Source organism: Microcaecilia unicolor, chromosome 5 (genome assembly GCF_901765095.1).
Source record: "Microcaecilia unicolor chromosome 5, aMicUni1.1, whole genome shotgun sequence".
Lineage (NCBI taxonomy): Eukaryota > Metazoa > Chordata > Amphibia > Gymnophiona > Siphonopidae > Microcaecilia > Microcaecilia unicolor.
The window spans coordinates 154,108,731-154,136,373 of record NC_044035.1 but is presented as its reverse complement, the minus strand read 5'-3'; the positions used below and the strand labels follow the sequence as shown (position 1 = coordinate 154,136,373).

Below are 27,643 nucleotides of genomic sequence, written 5' to 3'. Positions count from 1 at the left end.
CAACCCCAGTTCTTTTCTGCGGGTTGGATCCAGTAACTTCTTGGCAGCTGTGGCTTACCACAGTTTAGATTGTTAGACAAGGCTGCCTTGTCTCCTGTTAGCTACCATTCCTGTGGTACCTTTTCTTGCCATAGCCTCTTGGTGGCTGGCGAGAATCTTCTCCATTGCTGGAGTTTGAATTAGTCTCTGCTCCTTTTCTGTCTTCTTGGCACCTTGGGGGTCTTTTCTCCGCAGTGTGACTCTTTCTTTTTGTCTCCTTTTGTTCTCTGGGCTCGTTTCTTTCATCCCTAGATCCAGAGTGAGCTGGTTTAGGAGTACTCTCTTTCTACAGTTGTACCTTGGTATGCTGCTGCCCTTTTCTTCATGGTTCTCCAGGATAGACTAGCGCTCCACTTAGTTGGTTCTTTCAACTCTGCACTCTCTTCTTGTTCTGTGGAGTTTGATTCTCTTCTAAGCGCTGGTGTGGGTGATTCCTGGCCTTGCTTCCTTTCTTCTATGAAGTGTGGCGCACTGTTTGGGGTTGCGTACTCCTAGTACTTGTTAGGGTCGCTTCCTCCAACCATCTTATACTCAAGGCAGACCAGCAGGTTTGGGAGTTAACCTTTGTTTTGCCAGGATTCAGAGAAGTGGATCCTGGTCTAGGAGAGACAGTTCTCGTTGTTGCTTGGATACGACTGTTGCCTACCTTCCAAGGGGGGGTCCTTTGGCATGAGTATCTTTGCTGCTTCTTTTGCTACTCTCGGGGTACATAGTTTTTCTTGTGCTCAGGACATTTGTTTTACGTCCTACGGCTTCAGTTCCTTTTCTAGTATCTAACTCTGTTCCATTTTGGTAGCCTGGTGGTTTGGATATTCGAATCCTTTTCTGCTGATCAGTTTTTGCTGTGTGTATAGCTTTGCTGATTTTTCAATCTTCTGCATTCTTCTTTTCTCCCCCTCCCCCCCTTTGGGAAACTGCTTTGCTACATCCCATTAGTCTGGACTGGTCTGGTATAGATGACAAGGAAGGAAATATTATTTTCTTACCTGATAATTTTCTTTCCTTTAATCATACCAGACCAGTCCAGATGCCCTCCCTGGCTAATGTCTGTCAGAGTGTTGTTTCGTTTAGATATCCCTGGCTGTTCCATGACGCTTCAATACAGTGGGATGTCCTACAGCACTGCCTGCTTCATCTTCTCTATTCAGTCTCCTGCCACTTGTTGTTGTGCTTGCTCTGTATGACTCCTGTTATTTGGGATCACGGAGTTCTTTCCCTGGATTCAGGGGTAGATCTCTGTGTGCTTGGGCAAACTTGGTATGGACCATTCTCTCCCGCTTTCTTTACTGTGAGGGGAGGTTGCAGTTGCCTTCGGCCAAGCAGGAACACTGAGGTTCTGCATATTGGCTCCAAGAGTTTGCCTGTTTGTATTAACTGTGTTTTCTTCTAGACTTCAGATCACCATTGCTTGGCTATTCGAAATACTGAACATTCCAGGCTGCACGATACCCTTAAGGGGCGGTTCACTTGGAATTATTTGCTCTGTCTCCTTCCGCTGGTAGATGGACACAACCCATTAGTCTGGACTGGTCTGGTATGATTAAAGGACAGAAAATTATCAAGTAAGAACATAATTTTTCCTTACTGTATTCCTGTTGTACAGTAAGACCATGTTGAAACAAATTTGGTTGAACAAACCTTGAATTTGAAAGAGAAGGAACTAAATCAGCAGGCTTTCTTTGGAGTTCTTTTGTTGGGGTGGTTCCAGAATGGACATCATGATGTTTTGCCAGATGAGAAAAGTGCTTGCTTTTGTAGCAGATGTCAAAGTTGTGTACAAAAGCTATGGATTACTTAGAATTATGCTCCACGATAGAAATATGTAGAGCAGCCCCTCTTCCCACTTCTTCACTAAGCTAATAGGCCAGATGTGGTCATGATCACCACTGCATTTTGAATCAGACAATCCTGATATCTGAGGTTGGTGACTGTCCATAACAGATCCTTTACATCTTCCTCTCTTAAATAATCTACTCAGGTAATGCTTAAACCCCATCTAAATCCAGATTACCTAAAGCTGATGATCTGGAGATTGAAAGACAGCAATTGAAGAAGAGCAATTCTTGCTAGTTTTTGGTTTTGCTGTTAAAATTCAGAAAATAGTACAAATATGTTATAAAAATCTGTTTGAAAGAGATTGAAAGAAGGGCTGCAATCAGTTGTCTGTGGCCATTGTGTTGGAATTTTTATTAGAGGTGAAGATGGCCATTAAGTTATTGACTCCAAATTACAGAAAGCAGTAACTGCTGTAACAAGAGACCATATGTGACCTTCTCTGAGGAAAAGGTGACTAAAGTAGTGAATTCAAAATGTCGAGAATAGCCAATTTTTCAAGTTATGGGCCCATAACTGGTCTAAAAAAAGTTACATGTATGTTCTGTTATACAAATCTTCTATTCTGCAAATACCAAAATTAGTTCAATGCGGATTCCAATAGATACATAAAGAAAACTGGAAACAATAATCCAGGCACTTCAATCTACCAGCCTCAACTATCTAGTTCTTAAGTAATATATGTTTGATAAATAGCAAAGTTTTAAGAGCCTTTCGAAAGACCAAATAGTTTGAGTACATGAATTTGCAGGGGCAGTGAATTCCATACTGAGACAGCTTGATAATAAAGAGAAGAGTAAAATATTCTTTGCCTTTTGATCTGCCTGTCTGGGGGAAAGCATAGCAACATCTGGTTTTGAGTTCTACCCACAGAACCTCTGTATAGAAATATGACCAAGTTTCATAGATACTGTGGAGCATCACCATACGTGATTTTAAAAATGACAGTTCAGAATTTAAACTGTTCCCTGGCATCTACAGGGATCCAATGCAATTCTGTAACTTTTGTATTTTTTCACATAAAAGGATAGTGTTTAGACTGTTGTAGTACAAATTGTTTGATCTAACAGAATTCATTAAAACGTCTTAATTTATTTATGTGACTTTAGCTGCCTTTTCCCAGAGATTGTCACATATTTCTTAGGAAGCTTTCCACTTTGAATCATGGTATTATTAGCTTGCTAAAGGCTACTAGTTTATAATCTTCAAAATTTATCAGGTCATTTTCTTTCTTGGAATCTGAAATTGTCCTTATTTGAGGGTCATCTTTTGAGGTAGTATATATCTCTTGAGTTTCTTCTACCATTTAAAACTTGCAGTTTCTCAAGAACTGAGACTTAAAAGTGCTGTCAGTACAAATTCCATTTATTCAGATTTTCAAGCCTGGTTTTATTTCAAGCTTTAGGGAAATCAAGATTGTTCTCTTATGCCCTGACTCGTTGAATCCATAAAAGTCTATTTCATTCTCCAGATGTTTTCAATGGATAGGAAAAAAAGATTTTTATCAAGGCCTATTAATTTTTGTTATGTTGCCGGTAAGAAAGCATGGCCATCATCTAAACTAGGGATCCTCAAACTCTATTTTCAAGGGACTCAACCCTATTTTCCAAAAGTACTATAAAATTAATAAGTGGTCTGTGCAGTTTCTCACTCTACATGATAGCACTGTGGTATGTTTTACTGTCCAGAATGATGTGGTAGTATGAACCATAATGGGAATGTGGCTGACATCTGTTAATTTCTGTTATGTTAGTTCTATGGTGCAGCCCAGATTGATAAAGCTGATTAATGTATCCATTATTTTCATTTTTCAGCATGTATACACAGTGTTATTTTGTGGTAGTGTTTTAATTTATTAATGCTGTGGAAATTACTTGACTGCGCATGAGGAAGGAGTCTAGCTGGGCATATAGTTATGATGAACTGGAGATCTCCTGGGAATGGCCACTGCCTTGCCATTCAGAATGGCATGAGTAATCTCATTATAACATGAATTGACAAAGGTAAGTCAGAATTCCCTTTCTGCTCTTTGAGGTACCCAGCTGTGCAGAAGACTTGGTTCCATTTCCTAGTTTTGTGCTTCTGTTTGTTAGGTTGCACAGTTGTGCAGGGCATTTGTGTTCCCTTTCTGGTTCAGAGCTTACTTTTAATGAGCTTGCATCCCATCCTGTCATTCAGTGCATCTTTAGCTCATAGTAGGGAGGGGAAATGTAAATCAAAAATGATGGTAATTTTATAAAGTGTTTTCCACATGTCAAGCATGTTTTAAACACAGAAGATTGCCATTATAAAATTGCACACGAGTATACATGCATAAAAAGTAAGTACACTGCAAGATTGTGCCTGCTTTACACAATCTGCACATAGGCATTCCTGAGAAAGTAGTTTCAGCCAAGGTGAGGTGAAGTTGATGCATATGTTCATATTTTATAGAATACAGGTGTATACGCACATGTTTGCATCTTTGGAGCAGATGTAACTTTATGCAAGAGAACTGGAATGCTACTGGGTTCCATTTTATGAAGACACATAGGCGCCAATGTTTACTGCATAAAATAGACACCTTTTTGGACATTTCACGTAGACGGCTGCTTATTAAATCACACTTTTTGGAAGGTGAGCAGCTGTGAATATTGTCTTTGTGGTAAAATCCACAGGGGAAGGTGTGCATGATGAGCAGCTGTGAATATTGTCTTTGTGGTAAAATCCACAGGGGAAGGTGTGCATGATGTGTTCCCCAGTAAGAACTAAATGGGCTAGAGAAAGGAAAGGGATTGCAAATGAGGGCTCCCTGAAGAAACCCAGAATGGATAGTCTATATATATTCTGGCTAATAGAAACCAGTGGTGGGGAAAAAGAAGACATTTATAATGATGTGATAAAGTGAACCAGATAGAAATGTTTGAAGATAAAAGCTGTTTGTTTATTTCATTTATCATTCTTCCTTGTTTATGTAGTCCATGCTGTGATATGATGGAGCTCAGGCGACGCTATCAGAATCTGTATATCCCTAGTGACTTCTTTGATGCCCAGTTTACCTGGGTGGATGCTTTTCCCATGTCAAGACCATTCCAGCTTGGAAACTATTGCAATTTCTACATCATGCACCGGGAGGTGGATCCTTTGGAAGCAAACACAGCAGTTCTGGATCCTCCTGATGCAGATCACAAGTATAGTGCAAAGGTTGGTAACACAGTTTACTTTGTATTTTTCAGTTTTTCTGTTCCAGGCTTTATCTGTTCTCTCCCCTTCTTCTCTTGTCTTACGGGCCTTGTCCCCCTTCATTGCCCTTTTTATTTTAATTTATTTATTTAATTTGCAGGTCTTGCTCCTCCATTCTCTCATACATATGTTCCTCTCTCCTAAGAGCCCTCTTCCTTTTTCTGTATTTGCATGTGTGTCTTGCTTCCCTTCTCTTCCATTTCTGTTTGACAACCCAGACTCTCTCCCTTTTCCCTTTCCATGAAAAGGACTGATCTTTCCTAAATGCTGTTGTGAGCCTCTACTTCTCTCTTACATTCTAGATGTATGTAGAGGGGAGGCGGAGCAGGTCACTAGACCACTATGGAGAATTTTGGTAGTGGGTAGGGGTGTCCTCTGGACCACCAAGAATTTTTTTGCTTCGGGAGGCCCGGGAGGGGTCAGGGGTCCGTGGTCTGTGAATACCTAACAAAGGGAGCAGTATGCTTGCACTATATAGTGCAAGCAGACTGCTCCCCATAAGGACAGGTCCAGATCTGCTGTAAAATTTTGCATGTTATAGGTACGTGCTCAGGTCTATACATTGCTTGGAATGCTCATTTTAATACTAATAAGCTTGTTGCATTGCATTTGCATAGGGTTGTTGGTAGCTTCTACAGGGAGTGGTAAAAAGGACGCAGAACCCCTTTGTGCATTACACGCTGAATAACATTTGCTTTAGACAAACCTGTCTAAACCAAACGTCCAAGCACAGTAAGCTTTGTGCATTGAGCCCTCAGTTTTTTTGTATTGGGTCTTTCTGAGCATCAATTTTAATTTATTCACTGCACTTCAATGATGGGACAGATCTCTGTTTAGTATGAATGACAGATAATGTGATATAATTAGCTATGTCTGTTCAGGTGGTGGTAACTATTTCATGTTGTTTGCTGCATTACCAGTTATCACACAGTAACTACTTCTGCATTAATTGTAAGGCATATTCTCCACTCTGTTCCTCATTAGGAATGTAACATGGAAATTAGCATATGTTAACTTCTGCATTAACAGCCACTGTGGCTTAGTAAAAATATCCCTACATGTTTAATATGTTGGGGGGGGGGGGGTTGTTGTTTTTTTTCACTGTGGTGGTGTTGATGGGATCATCGGCTGTATTACCAGGTGATGCTGTTGGCCAGTCCAAGCATGGAAGATCTGTACCATAAGTCTTGTGCCCTTGCTGAAGACCCACAAGAGCTACGAGAAGGCTTTCAGCATCCTGCTAGGCTGGTCAAGGTAAAAAGAGTATTAAGTGACATATTGCAGCTCCAAGCACATGTAGATTCAGAAAAAAAGTTTGACATTTTCATTTTTATATTTCCGCTGTCACCATTTCCGTACATGTGCAGGTTTGCTTATAATGAGACTGTGTTACATCTTCAAGTAGGATGTAGAAACGTGTACTGTAATATTCAAAATTCAGTTTGTCTAAGGAAAATGCAAGGCAACTCATTGCACCCATGAGGAGAAAAGTACTCAGATTATTATTGGCCCCGTTAATTTAAAGGCATATGTATGTGCATTGTACATGTGTAAATGTTTAGTAGGGTGCCTAAGTTCTGTTCTTCAAATACTACTTAACTTATGTAGCCCCTTAAGGGGCAATTCTATAACAGGATGTGCGTCTGGTAGCGCTATACAAATGTTAATAATAATAATAATCTAGGCACCCAGATTCCGATATAGATACTCTCTCTTAATTCCTTGTCAATAGCAGAAGTAAACGAGTGTATCTAAATGCTGCACTTCAGTGCATAACTTACAGTATTCTGTAAGTTACTTGCATAAATGTTGGACATGCCCATGTTCTGCCCATGCTTCTCACCTATGGGCACCCCCTTACATTTACACACTAAGGCAATTGTGCATGACTGTTATAAAATACTGCTGATCACACAACTAGCACTTAGTCATGTAACTGTAACAGGCATCCGCATAAGAGCCAGTATTCTATAACCACCTGTGTGTGATTAACACCTAACGTTGGCCGACTTGTTATATAATGGGGGGGAGGGTGTTAATGACCAAAATGCACTATAATCTCAATCATTGGTCATAAAGCTCCTCATGTACAATGCTACATCCAGTAAGTGGATTCCAGTGCAGTGTATGACTCAAATCATGTGAAAGGCAATTCTGTAGCTAGGCATATGAAGTTACGCACTATTCTGTAAGGGGGTATGTAACTGCAACAGGGTGTGAGTGTCTCCAGCTTAACATGTGCAGTGGATAAAATATACTACATTATGTTTATTGCATAGCATGCACGCCCATTTATGTACCAGTGCTTGTTACACTAGTGTTCTGTAATTGAATCGGGGCACCCAGAGGCCATTATAGATTAGGCCCTCCCCTCCCAGCATTGGGGCACCTAAATGGAGGTGCCCTGTAATTTCAGAATGCACTTTGTATATTTCCAGTTGTCAGTTCTTGCAATGGACTTCAGATAAGTGCTTTTTGAAATTGTGTGCACTGGATTTCACTAGCACTGTACATGAAGAGTTTTTATGACCAGTGATTGCAACTATAGTCCATTTTGTCCATTGAATTACCAGGGCTAATTGTAGTTGGTCTTTTCTCATCTTGTGTAGAGTGAGCTGGCCTGGAGTTTCCTTAAATTGCATTTTGAGTATTATAGTTATGAGTTGTCTTTTATTTTATTGTTATGTACTGGCCATGCAATGCACACCCATTTGTATCTTACTTCCTACATAATGCACTCTTTGTCATGTTATTAACTGCATAATGTGCATCCTACCATATACAAGGGATACAGCTTAAGAGGTACTGCTACTCTGTAGGAACAGAAAAGCCAAACTTCAAGATGGATCTGTCATATGTAATAGCCTTCGTGTTCAAATTTTTCCTGTTATTATTAGTGAGGTGTTAGCTTTTACTTCCTAGAAAGTGATTTTTACTTATGGTGTAATAGTACTACTAAAAGATAGCTCCGTGATCATTAATGTGTTACATCTCCATGCCCCTAGAGCAAGGGAGTGCAGAACAGAAAGTTTTGGGAAGAAATCTAGCTACCAGATAAAAGGATGCAACAATTCCTCTGTATGGCTAAGACAGAGACATACAAATACATGAAAAGTATACATACTGAACTAGAAGCAATAATTTTTCAGTAGAAAGGAGGTTCTGGAGCTAAGAACTATAATATAATTTTTATGCAATATAGACTAGATTCTATATATGGCACCTGGAAAATCCATGCAGAAAAACAAAATTTGCCTAGGTGTATTCCATAAGGTACGCCTAGATTTAGGCGTACTTTATAGGATAGGCCTAAATTTCCTTGTGGTTTATAGTATATGCCAAGCACCTGTCCGTGCAACTAAATTTAGTTGTGGCCAGTTATGCCAAGTAAAAATGTAAATGTCGACACATAAATTAGGTGTGAAGGGTGTATATTCTAAAACCCTGCACGTAATTTTTCGGAACGCCCACAACCTTATTCCATGCCCCCTTTTTGACAACACACAGTAGAATTTACATTCACCACTTGACAGAATGCGCTTGGGCGTAAATTCTAATTAATGCCAGTTAGTGCTGATAATTAATATCCAGTTAGCGCTGATTAGCTTGTTAATCAATTAGGTTGTGCGCATTGTTATAGGATATACCTCGATTTCCACACGGAAATTTCTTCACAATATATAGAATCCCCGGGTATTTGTTTGGATTTAGGTCACACCTTTTTCAGTTGCCCCAGAGAGCTTACAATGTAAGTAGGGAATTCAGTAAACAGCGCTGAAACTTAGGTGGCAAAAATAATAAAGGGCATGCGCCTTATATAGAATAGCATTTAGCATAAATCCTGCACCTAAATTTTGGGCGCTGGACTTAGGCCTGCTAAAACCTGGTGTAAATTCTTGGAACCCAAGTTAGGTGCGGTTAGGCAGTATTCTGTAATTCTGCATTCAATTTTTCAGAATGCCCCTAACATGCCCATGCCCACACCCCGTTTTGAGATAATACACCATGAGAGTTAGGTGCCATGCCTTACAGGATAGTGCATCTCCAGATGCACATGCAGATTTTAATGAGTGCCAATTAACATCAATAATTGGTTGTTAGTACACATTTTATTGACAGTTCAGAACTCAACCAATTTATTTGCACACCTAACTTGGTAATATGCCCAAAGTTGGGCGTTATATATAGAATCCAGGGGTAAGTGTGTACCTGAGGCAGTGGGTGGGGGGGGGGGGGGTCCTATGACTTTACCAAAATCACATGGAGCAGTAGCAGAATTTGAACCAGGCTTCCCTGGTTGTCAGCCCAGTGCTCAAACCACTAGGCTACTCCTCCACTGCTGAAAAGGAGTAGATTCAGAAGAAGCATATGGAACTGTTTTATAGAATGTGTAAATAAATGAAGCAGCCACCTTAAAGAAGCGGTTAAGGTAAAAACAGTACTGTAATAAAAGAAAACATGAGAGAGTCACTAGAGGATCCTTAGTAGCAAAGAAAAACTGAATGAATGTACAAGAAAACTCCTCCGTGCCCATTAGGTAATCTTAAAAATCAGCATATGCTAAGACTTGTACATTCCTCAAGCTGAAGGAAGAATGGATCTTATAGAATATACAAAGTGAGCAACTGTCAGGCTTCCAGGCCTACTTAATATCATCAACAGATCCAAAAAGAAAGTAAACTTCCAGAATCCGTTTCCATCATTAAACTTAAGCATTCCAACTAGTAGTAGAAATGCATGAGAATCTACAGTTATATACAAGAAAAGAAACAGAATTTACAAAACAAGAGAAAAAAAAACTCTTTAAAGAATTAGATCAGCAAACAAGGAAAAACAATTGGCAAGTGTACAAATACAGTGGAAACTACAAAGTGTTAATCCAGGAACCATGTGTTGTTCAAAACTGGACGCATGAACAGGGCCAGTGCAAGAGTAATAGGCACCCTAGGCCAGTGATGGCGAACCTTTCAGAGACCGAGTGCCCAAACAGCAACCCAAAATCTAATTATTTATTGCAAAGTGCCGGTACTCATTATGGGCGGAGTCACCACATATGACTCCACCCCTATGATAGCCATACCCCTTACACCAGCCATGGCGCATATAAACAGACATCATTGAAAATATTATACTAGTATAGGAGAAAAAAATAACATGATTTTTTTTCATTATAAATCATTTCTGTAAGCTGTTACAGCTCCAGTATACCCAGTGCAAAATAAGCCAGCAGGTGTAAATTCTCAAATTGGACATATTCCAAACACTAAAATGAAAATAAAATGATTTTTTTCTACCTTTGTTGTCTCTGATTCTGCTGCTCTCTTAACTCCGTTTCCAGGGCTTCCTTTCCATTTCTTTCTTTACTTTCCTCCTTTCTTCTTCATTTCTTGCCCTCCATCCATGTCCAGCCACCCTCCTCTCCCCTCCAGCCACAGATGTCCAGCCACCCTCCTCTCCCCTCCAGCCACCCATGTCCAGCCACCCTCCTCTCCCCCCTGCCTGCCCAGCACCAGGCAGGCCTTCCTCCCACCCAGCACCCAGTAGCACCCAGCTCCAGGCCTGCCTCCCTCCCTCCCAGCACCCAGTAGCTCCCAGCACCAGGTCTCCCTCTCACCCACCCACCTTACCCACCCAGTACCAGGCCACCCTCCCAGCATCAGGCCTCCCTTCCACCCACCCAGCACCAGGCCTGCCTCCCTCCCTCCCTCCCAGCACCAGGCCTCCCTCCCATCCAGCACCCAGTAGCACCCAGCACCAGGCCTGCCTCCCTCCCTCCCAGCACCCAGTAGCACCCAGCACCAGGCCTGCCTGCCTCCCTCCCTCCCAGCACCAGGCCTGCTTCCCTCCCAAACTGACGAAGCACCAGGCCGCCCGCCCTCCCTCCCAGCACCTCCCAGCACCAGGCCTGCCTCCCTCCCTCCCTCCCTCCCAGCACCAGGCCTGCTTCCCTCCCTCCCAGCACCTCATGGGCGGGACCAGAGCTTGAGAGACAGAAGCGAAGCAAAGGCACGCCAAGCGAAGACCATGCCGCGTTTCGCTGCAGCTGCCGACGCCTTTTAAATTTCTGAGGAGGAGGGCGAGCGCTGGTACTGGGAGGTGCTGGGAGGGAGGGCGAGCGCTGGTGCTGGGAGGGAGGGCGGGCGGCCTGCTGCTTCGTCGGTTTGGAAGAGGGAGTGAGGGCGGGCGGCCTGGTACTCGGAGGGAGGGAGAGTGGGCGGAGCGGACCGACGGCGCGCGTGCCAAAGGAGAGGGCTCTGCGTGCCCTCTCTGGCACGCGTGCCATAGGTTCGCCATCGGTGCCCTAGGCAAACCTTCAGCCATGAGCCCTTCCTCCACCCCAATTAATTTTTAGGGAAAGGGGATGGGACCGCCTTTCAGTGGTTACAATCAAAATGATTTACATATTTTATATAGATATGTATTTTGTACCTGGGGCAATGGCGAGATAAGTGACCTGCCCAGAATCACAAGAAGCTGCAGTGGGAATCAAACTCAGTTCCCCAGGTTCTCAGTCCGCTGTACTAACCACTAGGCTGCTCCTCTACTCCTTTTTTGGCCACTTGGCTCCCTTATGATCACTCCAATAGTAGCCTTTCCAGAATACTCTGGATAAATGGGCTGTTTGAAAACTGCCCACCCTTCCTGCTGGTAAACGTTCCTCCTTGAGTTTTGTGATTGTCAAGATCTATTGTCCTGGTAACCACAAACTCAAAGCTGCTGCCCTAGGTGACTGCCTGGTTTTGCATAATAGTTGTGCTGGCTCTGCACATGAATAGTTTTAGAGAAGTGAACTGAAACCAAAGGATGAGAAATTAATAAGTTACAGTCCAGGGATGGAATTACAGGTGAGTTAGTTCATAGCAAGTATAGGAAGAAAAAAAAAAGACATATAGATTCTGTAAGGAAGAACTGCAAACAGTTACTCATTGGATTCAGATGGGAGAATATTTATATACAGAGAGGTACAATAAAGTGGCATGTCTGATCCTTTGGAAACTATAAACATTACAATATTGCAATACCAGCAAGCATTTGGATCACTACCATAAGATAATTATGGGACTTGAGAAGCTTATGATCACCTGGGACATTCTAATTTCAACAGATTAAAAGCTCAGTGCAAGAAAAGTGGCATCATGGTAAAGGAGAAACACAAGAACAGCATTAATAGAGGTGTTGTGGGAAATAAATGTGTTAAATGATTGTTCTGTTCGTAGAAAGAGAAGATCTTCAAGTACCAAGCAATAAAGTCTGAGACTAAGAAAGGATGGCAGAAAGATAGAAATATTTCCTATCATATTGGGTTTCACAGGCTTGATTAAAATGAATTTTCAAGCACATCAGGCCATAAGGAGTTGCTGTGAGATTTCAACCTGGACATTACAATTTCCAGCCTACTACTGCTACAGTAACTATTAGACTACTCCTCTACTCCCACATAACATAGCAAAGATTTTTATTTGACTATAATTTAAAAAAAGAAAAAAGTGCTCCCCCTTCTCCATTCCATTTACATCCTTGTGTTCTGTACATCCCCTTAGTTGAACAGATTGCCTTATGATTTTCTCTTTATTTCTAGTTTTTGGTGGGTATGAAAGGCAAGGATGAGGCAATGGCTATAGGAGGACATTGGTCCCCTTCCCTCGATGGCCCAGACCCGGAGCAGGACCCTGCAGTACTTATTAAAACCGCTATCCGATGTTGTAAGGCTCTGACAGGCATTGATTTAAGTGTGTGCACTCAGTGGTAAGTACAAAAGTTAGGAATACTTTGCCTAGATTTCAGGCTATGATATTCTCCTAAACCCTTTTTCTCCTAGTAGTCCAAGGCTCCAGGTAAAGCATGCACAGTCATGCCATTAGGGAACACAGGGTTTCATGTTTGCTTGGTTTCAAATAAACTGAAAAAATGTTAGAATCACTGTAAACACTGATGTTACTGTGAATAATCTGATGGTGCTTTTGTGCTGAAGATTCCACGTTTTTCATTTCACGCTCAGCTGGAGGAGATCACTTCGAAGGAGTCATCCATGCTAGTCATTCCGTGAGAAAGCCAAGGCTAAGGTCCTTGCATTATGTTTCCACAGTCATATTTTCTCTTGACAAATGACATCTTTCAGTGCAGATATCAGATCAAGTTTATTAAATCCTCGTGTCTAGTTGATCAGAATCACTTTATAATAAATTGATACCAATACATTAAGTTTTTGTGTATATTCATTTTCTTTTTTCTACCTTGAAGCAGCTGCTAGGATCCTTTCCACTCTAACTTTCACGTGTAATTCTCTCCACTGATCAGAGCAGAATGCTACACTATTTTTTTGCTGAGTCCTTTTAATGGCTGAGATTCAGTTGTCTACATCTAGCACTGAGAGATGTTTTAGACATGTACAAGAGAAACTATGTCTTTTGTAATATGTTTTTTTTTAGACAGACCTCACCTTCTTTCTGCAAAGTTTCTTTACGTGATTGCTGCAAGTGAACTAGGATCTTAAAACTGTGTTGTAGAATTTTCTTTTCCAACCTGCTTCTTCCCTTGCAACAGGTACCGTTTTGCAGAGATTCGCTACCATCGCCCTGAGGAGACGCACAAGGGGCGTTCGGTTCCGGCTCATGTGGAGACTGTGGTTTTATTTTTCCCGGATGTTTGGCATTGCCTTCCCACCCGTTCAGAGTGGGAATCACTCTCCAGAGGCTACAAGCAGCAGCTGATTGACAAGCTTCAGAGCGAGCGCAAGGAGGCGGATGGAGAACAGGCACTGAACGCTAATCCCTTTCTTTCTATTCCCGCTTCTCACAGGCACAGGAACACCTCACACACTACACCACCACCACACATCAGAAGAATATTGCTGCTAAAGCAGCTCTCAGCAGTGTAGCGACTCCGGTCCTTCATCAATTTAGTATGCTAACTTCTTTCATATGTACTGGCAGCACAGCGGAAAGGCAATTGTAATAAACCTAAATGTTGCTTTTTTTATCTTAAAAACTAGTTGCTGGAGTCTGGGACCAGTTGTTGAGTGAAGCTCAGTATTAAGGTCCATTTGAAGTATTTTACCATCTTTCAGAATTTGAAAAAAAAATGTCTTACTGCCATCAGTTCTAATTGTGGTATCTGAAATTGAACACACATAGGTCTGAAGCATTCTGTTTTCAGACTGAGTGGCTGATGTTCAGTCCTTTCAGTGTACCAAAGTATCTGGTACAGATTTGGCTTCAGTAACTTGTACAATACCCCAGGGTAAGACGGCAGCCTGTATGGTCAGTGGAGACCAGCAGTGTCTATGTGTCTGTACATCCCTGCTGTTTCTTTGTTCTGTAATTCCTTACCCTTTTATGTTTCACAGATCTGGCTCTGATTGGCTGAGTGGCAATGATCGGTTACAGTGATAGGTTGTGTGGATGTGGTCATACCAATGATTTTAAGAGGAGACTATCTCAGACAGTTGTGATCTTGCTTCTTGCACAGACCAACAGAAATTTTGAAAATTTCTTCTCCATTTCTCTGCTTGATGACAATAATTTTATGCCCTAGGATGAAGAGGATAAGGATGATGAAGATGAAGAAATGGCTACTCCTACTCACTGGTCCAAACTTGATCCAAAAGCAATGAAGGTAGCTGTTGATATTGTGGGATTTTGTGAATGATGTAGTGGATTTTTTTTGGTGGTGGGGGGGGGTGAGGGAGGGTATGAGGGGGTGGGGAATTAATGTTATACTTTAAATTTTTTCTCTGTGTCCCACAATGTATGTGAGTTTGTATCATAAGATCAAAGCTGTGTTTGGATGATATGTCTAAGGTGGTATCCAACTTTCTTCTGTGGACACATGTTCATAAAAGTGAAAAAGTCCTTGATTTTCTGGCTTGCAAGAGAAATGTAGTTTATCTTGTGTATACTCAAGCCTATAAAAAACCCACCCAGTTCTGTTTCTTTTTAGCTCAATAAACCTAGAAATGTGGTGACAAAACACACCTGAGGAAAGGGGGAGTAGGAGGAGTAGGCTCTTGAACAACACTAGTAGGCGACGTAGATTAGGAACAATCTCTTTATTTAAATATACACTCGACTCAACACAGCCCTGTTTCGGCGCTACAGACGCCCCGCCCCCTTACTGTTTAGGTCAGAATCGGTTGGTGGCAAGAAGGATTACAATTGTAGCAGAAGCCTTGCTTTCATTCTCTTTGAGCTTAATATTCGTATATTTATATATCACAAGACTCCTGAAGAAGGTGTCTGTAGCGCCGAAACACGGCTGTGTTGAGTCGAGTGTATATTTAAATAAAGAGATTGTTCCTAATGTACGTTGCCTACTAGTGTTGTTCAAGAGCCTACTCCTCCTACTCCCCCTTTCCTCAGATTCTACTTTTCGTAGGAATTTGTGTACCTCCACCCTTGTGGTGGTTTGGCTTGCTTGACAAAACACACCTTCCATTTCATAGCTTCCCACTATTCCAGAACCTGTGGGATAGGTGCATCCATCAACCAGCAGGTAGAGATGGAGAGCTGAAGACTGAGCTGACATATATTTCTCTTGGCATCTAGTCCAGCTCCTCAGTTTTTACTATCTCCATTGGGTAGACACACTTTTCAGCTTCTGGTTCTGAGTGATTTGCTCCTGGTCCATTTGAGCTTTGTGGGTGGCTTGACCCTGCAGAGTCCTATCTGGAAGTTTTCAGATCCTTGTCTCTGGTGCCCCGCAAATTTACTTCTTCCCTTCTTTCACCTCTCCCTTGTTTCCTGTGGAGCTGTCCTTTCCAGCACAACAACCTTTAAAAAAAAAAAAAAAGAGAGAGAGAGATTGGAGAAGGAAAGAGGTTTACTGGAGTGTGTGGGACAAATTATGAAGCTTGATTCTGTCTCATCTGAAGGAAGGCTTGTGGAGACTGTGAGCTTGTGGGGTAGCAGCCAGCAGTGGTAAATCCAACTAAAGTTTCACTCAGAACCACCTGGAGGGCTGCAAGTTCTATGTTATGCAGGGGAAGGATCCAGACTAACCACTTGGGACCTTATGGTGCGGCACTTGTGACAGGATGAACGGTGACTCCTGCAGAGGCAGTTAAGCAGTGTTCCCGCTGTGGGACCCACTGGCTGGCATTGGGGCATTGCATTGTGTGCAAGCTGGGAATCCGCGGAATGCGGAGAAATGGTCAGCAGCAGCAGCACATCTTTGGATTTGGCGCAGCATCCAAATATGTTGGGGACTTCTGTCTCTCCAGCAGGGCTGATTTGCAGTTTGATGCAGGAGAGTGCAGGAATGGGTGCCATTTTGTCGGGGCCGACTGGCAGTGAGGAACAATTTGATTATGCGTGGAACACAGCTGCAGGGCCCCACTGAGCATTTAGCTGCATAGAAATCTTTGTTTCTCTGGAGTTTATATTGCTCTTACACCAGGCCTATTGACTGAAGCAACGACAGTTTGATTCGCTGCAAGGTGCTTCAGTTTCTCACCCCATTACCCCTCTGGCTTCTAAGAGATCTCATTTAGATCTTCAGGAGTGGGCAGATGAGGCACTCTGCTTCTCCCTCTTTATCTGTTATGGCCTCAGTTTCTTCAGAGGAGCCATTAAATGAGGGAGAGCTCCCTCCTGAGGAGGGAGATGACCCGAAAGTACTGAGTTTGTTTCGTAAAGAGGAGCTCAGTATTCTTATTTCTGAAGCACTGACAGTGCTTTCCATTGAGGAACCTTCTGCTTCAGAGTCAGGAGTTCCATCTTTTGTCGATCATGAGGGGGCTTAGAGGGCCTTCCCAGTGCCTCCTGACACTCAGGACCTGATTACAGCAGAATGAGTCCCACTGGACATGAGGTTGAGAGTGATAAGGGCCTATGGCTCGCCTCTACCCATTGGTTCCGGAGGAGAAAGAGATATTGCAGCTTCCCAGGGTGGATTCCCTTGTTAAGGCGGTGACAAAGAAGACCACCTTGCTGGTGAAAGGGGGCACTGCCCTAAAAGACCTATGGATAGGAAGTTACAAGGCTCGCTGAAACAAGCCTTTGAAGTGGCCTGTTTAGTCTTTGAAGCGACAATCTGCAGCTTGTTTGTGGCAAGAGTGTGCCTGAAATGGCATCAGCAGTCTGCAGTACAAGATGGGGCACCATAATGCACAGCTGGAAGTGGGGTTGCCCTACTTGGCAGATGCTATTTATGACACATTACAGGTTACAGCCCACAGTATGTCTTTGGCTGGCACAGCAGCAGCTCTAATTGCAGCACTGGGCAGCGGATGCAGCGTCAGTCATGTCTAGTTAAACTGCCCTTTTGGGGCAAGTGACTGTATGGAGAAAATCTCTGTAACTTGGTGAAAGAACTGGGGGAAACTAAGCTTAAGCAGTTGTCGGAGGATAAGCAGAAAGCCTCTGGTTCTCCATCATCAGGGGGCTCTCAGTTTCGAGACAGCAGACAGTACCAGCCTGGTCGTCAGCAATATGATCAGAAGTCCCACTTTCAGTCATGCCAGTCTTCCTTTAATGCTGATAGGAAGTCCTCCTCTCAGTCAGCTTGAGCGACCAATGCTTCCCGAGCTTCGCAATGATGCAAGGCTAGTCCACTCTTCTCTTTGGTGGGAAGACATCTTCAGGAGGAGTGGGCCAAAATCACATCAGACAAGTGGGTTCTGGATAGTCTTACAAAAGGTTACAAGTTGGAGTTCTCTCACCTGGTCACTCCTTGAAGTCTTCTTGTCGAAAGGGAACTGAGGCAGTTGAGGTTCAGGCCACCGTAGATTCCTTGCTGGCGCTCTGGGCCATTGTTCCAATTCCCCAGGCTGAACAGGAAGAAGGAAGTCACCTTTCTTCCAATCTTAGATCTAAACCGCTGTCCGAGTGTCCTGCTTTTGCATGGAAACACTAAGAGCAATCATAGCCTTGGTTCAAGTAGGAGGATTTCTCACTACCCTCGATTATACCCATATGGCTGCTGCATTAGAAGTTTCTATGTTTTGTGGTGCTGGGCCATCACTTCCAATTCAGGGCTTTGACCTTCAGTCTCGCAACGGCACCAAGAACCTTTTACCAAGGTTATGGTAGTAGTGGTGGCCTTCTTTTGGCACCAGGGAATCAGACCACCCGTTTCTCGATGACTGACTCATTCATGCGTCATCCTATTTGGACAGCGTGGTGGCGACAGACAGTTGTCCTTGTTCTGCAGTCATTGGGTTGGGTGCTTAATTTCAATAAGAGCAGACTAACTCCATCACAGGCACTAGAGTATCTGAGCGTTCTGTTCAACACAGCAAGGGAGAGGATCCTTCTCACAGAACACAGGAGAACAAAGCTGGTTCAGCGGATCTGTCTTTTTCTCATCAAGTCAGGCCAGGGTCTGGAACTACGTATAGGTTTTGGGTAAGTGACTACAGTGATGGAAGTGGTGCCATGGGCAAGGGCTCATGTGCGGCCTTTACAGGAGTCTTTTCTCAACTGCTGGTCTCCAGTGTCACAGAAGTACGACTTTCATCTTCCTTGGGCACTGGTTGCCAGACGGAGTATGTAGTAGTGGTTGATGCCCAAAAATTTGGCCGTCGGAGCTCCCTTTCTGGTAACACAATGTCAGGTTCTCAGGTTCAGAGCCCGCGGGGACGGGCTCTGGAGCAAACGTGAGCCCTTGGGCTGCTGACGAGGAGTGACTGCAGCAGGCAAAACCCACCAACCAACACTGGGCCAGCACACCGGCACAGGCAAGGACTGCAGGCACCGCCCAGCGAGCTGGAACACATGGACTGGAACCCCCTGGACTGAAGGACACCGGACTCGTCCGCACCGGACTGGAACACACTGGACCGGAACCCACTGGACTGGAGTACACCGGACTGGTCTGCACTGGACTGGAACACACCAGACTGGAACACCCTGGACCAGAACACCCTGGACTGGAGTACACCGGACTGGTCTGCACTGGACTGGAACACACCGGACAGGAACACCCTGGACTGGAATACACCGGACTGGTCCGTACAGCTTCACCTGCACTTAGCCACTGTCCCCCAGGAGTTGAGCCCCTGGGTTTGAGCGGCTGGCAGGACTTACCGGATACAGGATACCACAGGGACCAGGATACTAGAACAAGCTGGAAACAGAAGTGCTCCTAGGTACTGACCTAGCAGAAGTGCTCCTACGCACTAAACTAACAGGGGTGCTCCTAAGCACTACACTAACAGAAGTGCTCCTAACAGTAAAGTAACAGAACAGCTCCTAAGCACTAAACTAACAGGAGAATTCCCAAGCACTAAACTAACAGAAGTGCTCCTAAACACAGTGCACCTATATACTGAACTACAGCAGTGCCCCACAGCACTAAACTAACCAAGGGGAAACAGGGGAGCCACAAGGAGAAAGCAGGGAAGCAAAACACATAAACTAACATAGGTGCTCCTAAGCACCAAGCTAAAGCAGTGCTCCACCGCACTAAACTACCAAAGGTGCTCCTAAGCACCAAAAGGGAAAGCAGGGGAGCCACAAGGGAAAAGCAGGAAAGCTAAACACATAAGCTAACACAGGTGCTCCTAAGCACCAAGCTAAAGCAGTGCTCCACCGCACCAAACTACCAAAGGTGCTCCTAAGCACCAAAAGGGAAAGCAGGGGAGCCACAAGGGAAAAGCAGGAAAGCTAAACACAAGTCAACAGTGCACACTGCACCCACACTAACCTGGACCTTTAGCAAATGCAAGCAGGGAAGCTAGACACAAAGTCAGAAGTGCACACTGCACCACCCCTACCTAAAGCAAACGTTGCAAAGACCCTGAAGGGAAGAACACCACTTTCTTATCAAGGCCCTGCCTGATGATGTCACAACTACCAGACACAGGCAGCCAGCATACTGAAACACAGAGAGGCTTAACCCACACAGCTGCAGTATAGTGAAGCAATTAGAACTATGCTGGGAGCAGCCAGCATACAGAGACAGAGCTAACTCAGGCAACACACACAGGTGCAGTATAGTGAAGCAATTAGAGCCATGCTGCTGGAAGCAGCCAGCACACAGAGACAGAGCTTTCTCAGAAAGGACAGGCAGAAGAAACAGAAGCCAGCTAAGAAGCTGATCCCCAGAAATAAGGTGAGTTTGGGAGGGGGCACGGCCTCAATCGTGACACACAATGGGAGGTGGTGAGGATGCCAGCAAGTTGGGTTGGGATGCTTACTACAATTTACATCTGGCACAGGGTGTGTCAGTGGTCTATAAATTGCTTGGAGCTCAGGGCAATGCAGAATTCCTTGTGCGACTTTGTTTCCTTTCTGGCGTGGGCCCTGTTCCAAGTTTTCTCCAACAATGCAATGGCAAGCGGGACCTGCAGGCTCACTCAAGAGTTAGGCGGAGAAACATCTTCTCTTCTTGTCGGCAGTTGACATTGCAGGGTCCTTGAATGTGGAGGCGGACCTTCTCAGCAGACGCTTCTTGGACCCGGGAGAATGGGAACTGTCCAGCCAGGATTTTCAGCTTCTGGACTTCATGGCAACGAAATGAAATGCCAAAGTACCCAAGTTCTTCAGCCATTGGAAAGAATGGGGATTGATGCCTTACTGCAGCCTTGGCTGGAGACTCATCTATGTATGTCTTCCCTCCTTGACCCATGTAATGAAAAGCATTGCATTGTACTGGGGTCGAATAATTCTCGTGGCCCCGGATTGGCCACTGTATGCAGACTTGATTCGATTGCTGTACGGGGATCCTCTCCATCTTCCACAGGTACACAGCCTACTAAAGCAAAGGTCTGGTACTCGTGGAGGATCTGTTGCCGTATCGATTTTATAATCATCGACTATTACCCCCAACCTACCAATATCTCAACTTTTTACTCTTTTATTCTTAATGTTATATAAAAAGTTCAGGCAATGTGTTACTTATCTTGACTTTTTCTCAAACGGGTGTGCTCACGAACCCGTTTGAGAAAAAGTCAAGATAAGTAACACATTGCCTGAACTTTTTATATAACATTAAGAATAAAAGAGTAAAAAGTTGAGATATTGGTAGGTTGGGGGTAATAGTCGATGATTATAAAATCGATACGGCAACAGGTTTACCAGGGGAGTGAAGTGACACCAGCCGTTAAATATGTATGAGACTTACCCTCTATAATTATTGCAACATATTGTACTTTGTTGATCCTCTACTATATCTAGAGATAAGCAGTAGTGTTCCCCAAGTCGACCCTTGTTAATATCTGTTTATGGACTTTTCCTCCAAGAACTTATTGAAACTTTTTTTTTTTTTAAATCCATCTATGCTACTTTTACCAAACCATCCAGTAATGCATTCCAGAGCTTAATTGCAGTGGCGTTCCTAGGGGGGCTGACACCCGGGGCAGATCGCCGATGCGCCCCTCCCCTCCCCCCCCCCCCCCCGGGTGCATGCCGCTGGGGGGGGGGGGGTGCCGCGCGCCGGTCAGCTTCGTTCGTTTCCATGCTCCCTCTGCCCCGGAACAGGTTACTTCCTGTTCCGGGGGCAGAGGGAGCATGGAAACGAATGAAGCTGACCGGCGCGCAGCACCCTCGCAGCGGCGAGCGCCCGGGGCGGACCGCCCCCCACCCCCCTTGGTACGCCACTGCTTAATTGTGCATTAGGTAAAAACAATTTTTCAGATTTTTTTTAAACATGTTGTTAAAAAAATCAAGTTATAAAAAATCAAGCTACAAAAATTTACTGTGACCAGATTGATTTTCTATATAAATATGGAAAAGTCCTTCAATTACAAGAAATCCGAGATATAATTCAGAAAAAAAGGGAGGGAAATCCTTATCTCGTTAAAAGCAAATCCACAGTGTTGCTACCCACAGTCAAGTATAGTTTAAAGAGAGCTTAACAATGGGCTCCTTTTACAAAGCTGTGCTACTGATTAGTGGTACGCTAAGGGCTTCTTTTACAAAGCACGCAGCTAATGAGAGGAAGCCCATTCAGTTCCTATGGGTTTTCTCTCATTTACCATGCAGGAGTCACTAGCACAGCTTTGTAAAAGAAGCTGTAAATGCGAAGAAGCCCATTCTATTCCCACGGGCTTCTTTGCATTCAGCAATCCGCTAATGGTAGTGCAGCTTTATAAAAGGAGCCCAATGTGAGCTAATTCTCAAGGAGGTACAACAGCACCTACAGCCAGCCTTCTAGAAGTCAGAAAAGAAGTTTACATGACCCAAGGATCAAAGAAAATATATTTTACAGATTGAAAATGGACTATACATTTGCAAGGAAATTTAAGAAAAACACTATTTCCAACTGGAGCATCCTAAACCGCATAGGAAAAAATATTTCTTCTTCTTTTGTGTCTCTAGCAACAAAATTTATGAATGTGGAAATTCAAAAATAATTTGTCCAAAATCATATAAAATATTTTCAGTAGCCATTCTTTATCTGATGTTAAGGCAAAAATTACAGTCAAGGCAGCAGATGCCACATATTTGGTATCTGAAATTTTTACTAAAGCCGTTGCAGTTAACGAATCCATCTCAGTACCACCTTTATCTTGAGATAGCTATCTGTCTCCTTTAAGGGCAGATAAAGCACTCTTGTAAGGGGTGGCAGGTTATTCTGTGGTATATTCAGAATTTCTAAAAGATATCTCCTAAACGTGTTTGGCTGAAACCATGGAGAGTTGAGGGAAGTTCAACATCCAAAGATTGAGACTTCTTATAGAATTTTCCATAGATTCCATCTTTAATCGTCACTGACCGAGACTCTTTAATCATGATCACAGATTGCTCCACAATGATAATTAACTTGGGTTAACTCCTCAGAATGTTCAGAATCCTTAGTTTCAAAAGCTTGTATTCTTTGCAGTAGCTCATCAACATGAGGCAAATAAGGCTTTACTCAAGTCACTGATAGCTTCCCAGGTTGCTTCCAGGGTTATCACAACAGGATGAGCCAAAAATCAACTGGGAATGAATGACCTGTTATCCCCATTACAGTTGACTCCGACCTGAGAGGGAAGTTGGATCCTTGTGGGGATACATTTTGATGCGGACAGTTCTGGCGTGCAGGAATCTGCAGGAGCCCCAATTTTGGCAGGAGCCACCGCCATTTTGAATCCTGCATCGGGACGTGAGCAATCACTGCATTTGTTTCCTGTGTCTGGCCTATTGGGTCATTGTTATGGTGATCATGAACAGAAGGACCCCAGTGTGAAAATTTCAGAATTTATCTGGAGCATGACTTAGAGGAACCCTCCCTTAATGGTCACTTCTTTGGTACTTCCCATGTGTGCTGGTCTGGAGGGATCTAAAGAAAGATAAATTAGGTCTCACCTACTAATTTGCTTTTCTTTAGTTCCTCCAGACCAGCACAGAGCCTGGATCTGCTGCTGTTGGAACCATTAGTGTTCTTGAGATGCTAAGAGACGTTGGATGATTTTCTGTTGACCTACAGACGTTGACGTATTAAAAGAAACAAAAGGAAAACTCGGGAAAACATTTTCTAGAGGCTGTATGCAGGTGATGAATTGGTGTGAACCTGTTCTGCAGTGTAGGCAGCAGCAGCAAATGGTTGTCATGGTCCTCTTCTATCAATATTTAGAGGCTAGATACCTGTGAGGGAATCCTCTGGGTCAGTTAGGGCTTTGAGTTCTGCTTGGCTATTCGGGTTTCTGACTATCTGGGAACTGCACAGCATGATTATAGCAAAATTCAGAAGTTAGTGGTTCTAAATCTCCACCTGCTAGTCAGAGTGCATATCCCATTTGTGCCAGTCTGGAGGGACTAAAGGAAAGCAAATTAGCATGTCAGGCCTAATTTCTCCATTCTGTTTGCCTTAGTGACTAGCACCATAACACTGAGGAGAGGATTTCTCTGTATCATCTATAATGACACCTTGATTTTTTCCTGGATGGTGACTTGTAATGTGGTACCTAGCATTTTATAGCTGTAATTTGGATTATTTTTCCTTATATGCATCATTTTGCATTTGTGCACATTAAGGGCCCTATTTATTAAGGTGCCATTAGCATTTTCAGCACGTACTAAACGCTAGAGACACCCATATATTTCTATGGGTATCTCTAGCGTTAGTGCATTGTGAAAATGCTAGCGCTTCTATAGTGCAGCTTAGTAAACGGGGTCCTAAATTTCATCTGCCTGTATGGATTTCTAGTATCTCAAGGTCCCCTTGCAATTCCTTTCAATCCTCTTGTGATCTAACAGCTTTGAACATTTTGTGTTATCTGCAAATTTGATAACATCACTTGTTTCTTTTTTCAGATTTTATAAATATGTTAAAAAGCACTGGTCCCATTACAGATCATTGAGGCACTCCACTTTTTACCTTTTCTCCATTTAAAAACTTGATTATTTAGTTCTGTTCTCTGTTTTCGGTCTTTTAACCAGTTACTGATCCACAACGCATCCCTTCCTATAACGTTCCAATTACCTCAAGAGCCTCTCATGAGGGATTTTATCAAATGTTTTCTTAAAATCCAGATATACCACATCAATTGATTCACTCTTACTGACTTACTTATTAATTCCTTCAAAAACATGTAACAGATTGGTAAGGCAAGACTCCCCTCTGCTAAATCTGTGGTGTCTGTGACCCATTAAACCATGTTTATCCATATGTTCAGTAGCTTGTTTTTCAGAATGTCCTTATTTTGCCTGGCACTGATGTCAGTATCACTAGTTTATAGTCTCCTAGATTCTCCCTGATCTTGTTTTAAAAAATTGCTGATACACTGGTAACCCTCCAGTCCTTGGGTAGTATGGCCTGTTTTAATGATAGGTTACAGATTGCTACTGATCTGAAGTTTCATTTTCTTTTTCTTTTTTTTTTTTTCTTTTTTTTTTTTTAAATCTTTCAGAACCCTAAGGTGTAATACTGTCTGGTGCAGGTGATTGGCTGCTCTTCAGCTTCTCAGTTTGCTCTGTTAAATCTTCTAGATTCACCATTATTTGCTTAATTTCTTCTGAAACACCTTCATTTAAAAAAAAAAAAATCCTGTTTTTGGCATGGGTATCTTCCTTGGTAAAGACTGAAGCAAAGAATCAAAGAATTAATTTTGTTTTTCTGTCATGTCCTTATCTGTGGATTATCATAGTTGCAAAATATTCTCTTTACAGCTGTTGTAGTGCAGTTATACTTTTCGGAAAAGTATCTTCAGAAGTTGTCTTGTTTCCCTTAGGTATCATATGTGCTACTAAAGCCATTTTGCTCTTCAGTAAAGAGACTGATCATCATCATCTCTTTAAACTCCTAGTGCTAAATCATATATACAGATGCCATCATCCAGTTATTTATTTATCACTAGTAAAAGCCTGTTTCTGAAGGCAAGGAAACTGGTCCTAGGCAGGCAATTTCTCCCCCCCCCCCCCCCCCCACCGCGTTACGGCCTGTGGACCCCCCTTCCGCGACCCTGTCGCCCCCCCCCTGTGCCAGCGAAAACCGGCCCCCGCCGCCATTGTGGACTACCTGTGCTGATGAGGGACCCAAACCCCGACAGCCGAAGTGCTGCTGTGCCCTTCACGTTGCTTCCTCAATCATCTTCTCTGCAAGTTTCTCTGCGTGCGTCTGACGTCAGACGCATGCAGAGGAACTTGCAGAGAAGATGATTGAGAAAGCAACGCGAAGGGCACAACAGCACTTCGGCTGTCGGGGGTTTGGGTCCCCCGTCAGCACAGGTAGTCCACAACGGCGGTGGGGGGCGGTTTTCGGCAGGCCGGGGGGGGGGGGGTCGACAGGTTCACGGAAGGGGGGGTTGAGGGTGCCATAGCGCAGGAGGTGACAGATGATTCCGAGGCAGGGGGAGGAGTTTGCCTTGGAATCAGCTGTCATGACGTCAGTGAAGTCAATGCGTGCCTGCCTAGCAGACCACCTCCAGGGATCCACTGTCCCCAGGCACAGAACGTTGGAGGTGAGAATTATTATATAGGATGATTTCTGAGCCAGAAAAAAATTTCGGATGAGGTCTATATAATTTTTATTTTTTTTAGATTTGAATATTTTGACTTCGGTCATAGTCGTTGAAAAATAAATGAAAACCACCTCTTTTATGTGGCATTGCAGTTCTAGGCTTGTTACTGTTGGGGATTTTTGCCTTCAAATTTTATTTGTTATTAAAAAGCCTGGTTTGAACTTTGCTTAGAAACCCAAAACTAGTTGCCTGACTGGCTGCTCTTCTACAACTGTCATGTTGCCCTGCTCCCGATTGAGGATCTGTATACGTTTAATTTTTCACCAGGTAAACGAACTTCGCAAGGAATTGGAAAGTAGAAATCTCGGCTCCAAAGGACTGAAATCTCAACTAATAGCCCGACTGACTAAACAGCTGAAAGTGGAGGAGCAAGAGGAGGAACAGCAAGAGCTAGAGAAATCAGAGAAAGAAGAGGAAGAAGAGGAGGACGAGGAGGAGGTGGAAGAAAAGAAGTCAGAGGATAATAAAGAGGTTAGTTGCATGTTAGCTTTCTCAGCAGGCATATGATGGAAACCGTATTTTAAAAATAATTGTAATTGATTTATTGGTTGTGCCATCATTAAATCCAGTTTTTCAGTGAAAAACATCTCACATATAACATTTTAGTCACTTGAATTCATGAAAATGATCTTTATTGAAGCAAGTGTGATGCTAGTAAAAACAATTGAGTCAGTAATAATACTTTAGGGGTTAAAAATATGCAGGGGCAAATGTGAACAGATAAATTAGGGATAATACAAAGAACAGTATAGACCAGAGCAGGCTATTGCTGGGGCAGAAATAGAGAAATACATATTTAATGGGGATCCAGATAAAGGAATTACAGAAGAGGATAGAGAGGTAGTCAACATACTTATCAGCAAAATGGAGGTATTGATGGCCCTCTCTATGAAAAGCCCTCTTAAAAGGAAAGGCCTCAGGTATCAATGGGTACTGAACAAGGTTTTATAAATATGATGGTGAGCAGTTGGTAGACCCTCTAATTCAACTCCATAATTTGTTGGGACCAAGCTATGGACCTCTCCTCTCTTTGAGAAAGAACTACAGGCGTGATGATTATGCATAAAGACCATGGATCATATATAGACCCATCTCCTTTATTAGGAATTGACTACAAGATCTTAACAAAAATAGTAGTAACTAGACTGCAAATCTTTAGGCCATATTTGGTGCATGAGGACCAAGCAAGTTTTATACACAGCAGGTGTCCAGTAACACACAGTATAGAACGTTCTTAAATTAATTTGTAGATTCGAGGCCCAAAAGTGCCTGCAGTGTTAATGTCACGTGATACAAAAAGGGCCTTTGACCAGGTGTATTGTCATTTGAGTGTATTGGAAAAAATGGAACTAGGTGAAAAATGTATACAGTGGGTTCAGGAGCTTTATAGTCTGCTTACGGATATTCAGAGACCTTTAAATTGAGCCAAGGACTATGTCAGGGGAGCCTCTTGTCTCCGCTACTGTTTGCTCTGATTAACAGTGTGGATAGGAGAAATACAAGTATAGAAGGAATTAACATAGGTTAGAATATGTGCAAAATCAATTGATTTATTTACTTTTACAGATCCCGAACCATGATTTTCTGATTCAGTGAGAGAACTATATGTTCAAAATAAATATGTCCAAACGTGAAGATTTGAATATTAATTTACCTGAGGAGACA

The 27,643-nt window shown here is 43.2% G+C and overlaps 1 protein-coding gene across 3 annotated transcripts in view; it reads left to right on the top strand.

Annotated features, from left to right (window-relative positions):
- The window catches only part of CCAR1 (cell division cycle and apoptosis regulator 1), a 268,378-nt gene that overhangs the window by 138,213 nt on the left and 102,522 nt on the right, over nt 1-27,643 (top strand). For all 3 annotated transcript variants that reach the window (XM_030203453.1, XM_030203454.1, XM_030203452.1), the window contains exons 11-16: nt 4,830-5,055; nt 6,235-6,348; nt 12,674-12,840; nt 13,639-13,849; nt 14,629-14,709; nt 26,246-26,449. In XM_030203453.1, coding sequence (XP_030059313.1) covers nt 4,830-5,055; nt 6,235-6,348; nt 12,674-12,840; nt 13,639-13,849; nt 14,629-14,709; nt 26,246-26,449 — 1,003 coding nt within the window. The remainder of the gene's footprint in view (nt 1-4,829; nt 5,056-6,234; nt 6,349-12,673; nt 12,841-13,638; nt 13,850-14,628; nt 14,710-26,245; nt 26,450-27,643) is intronic.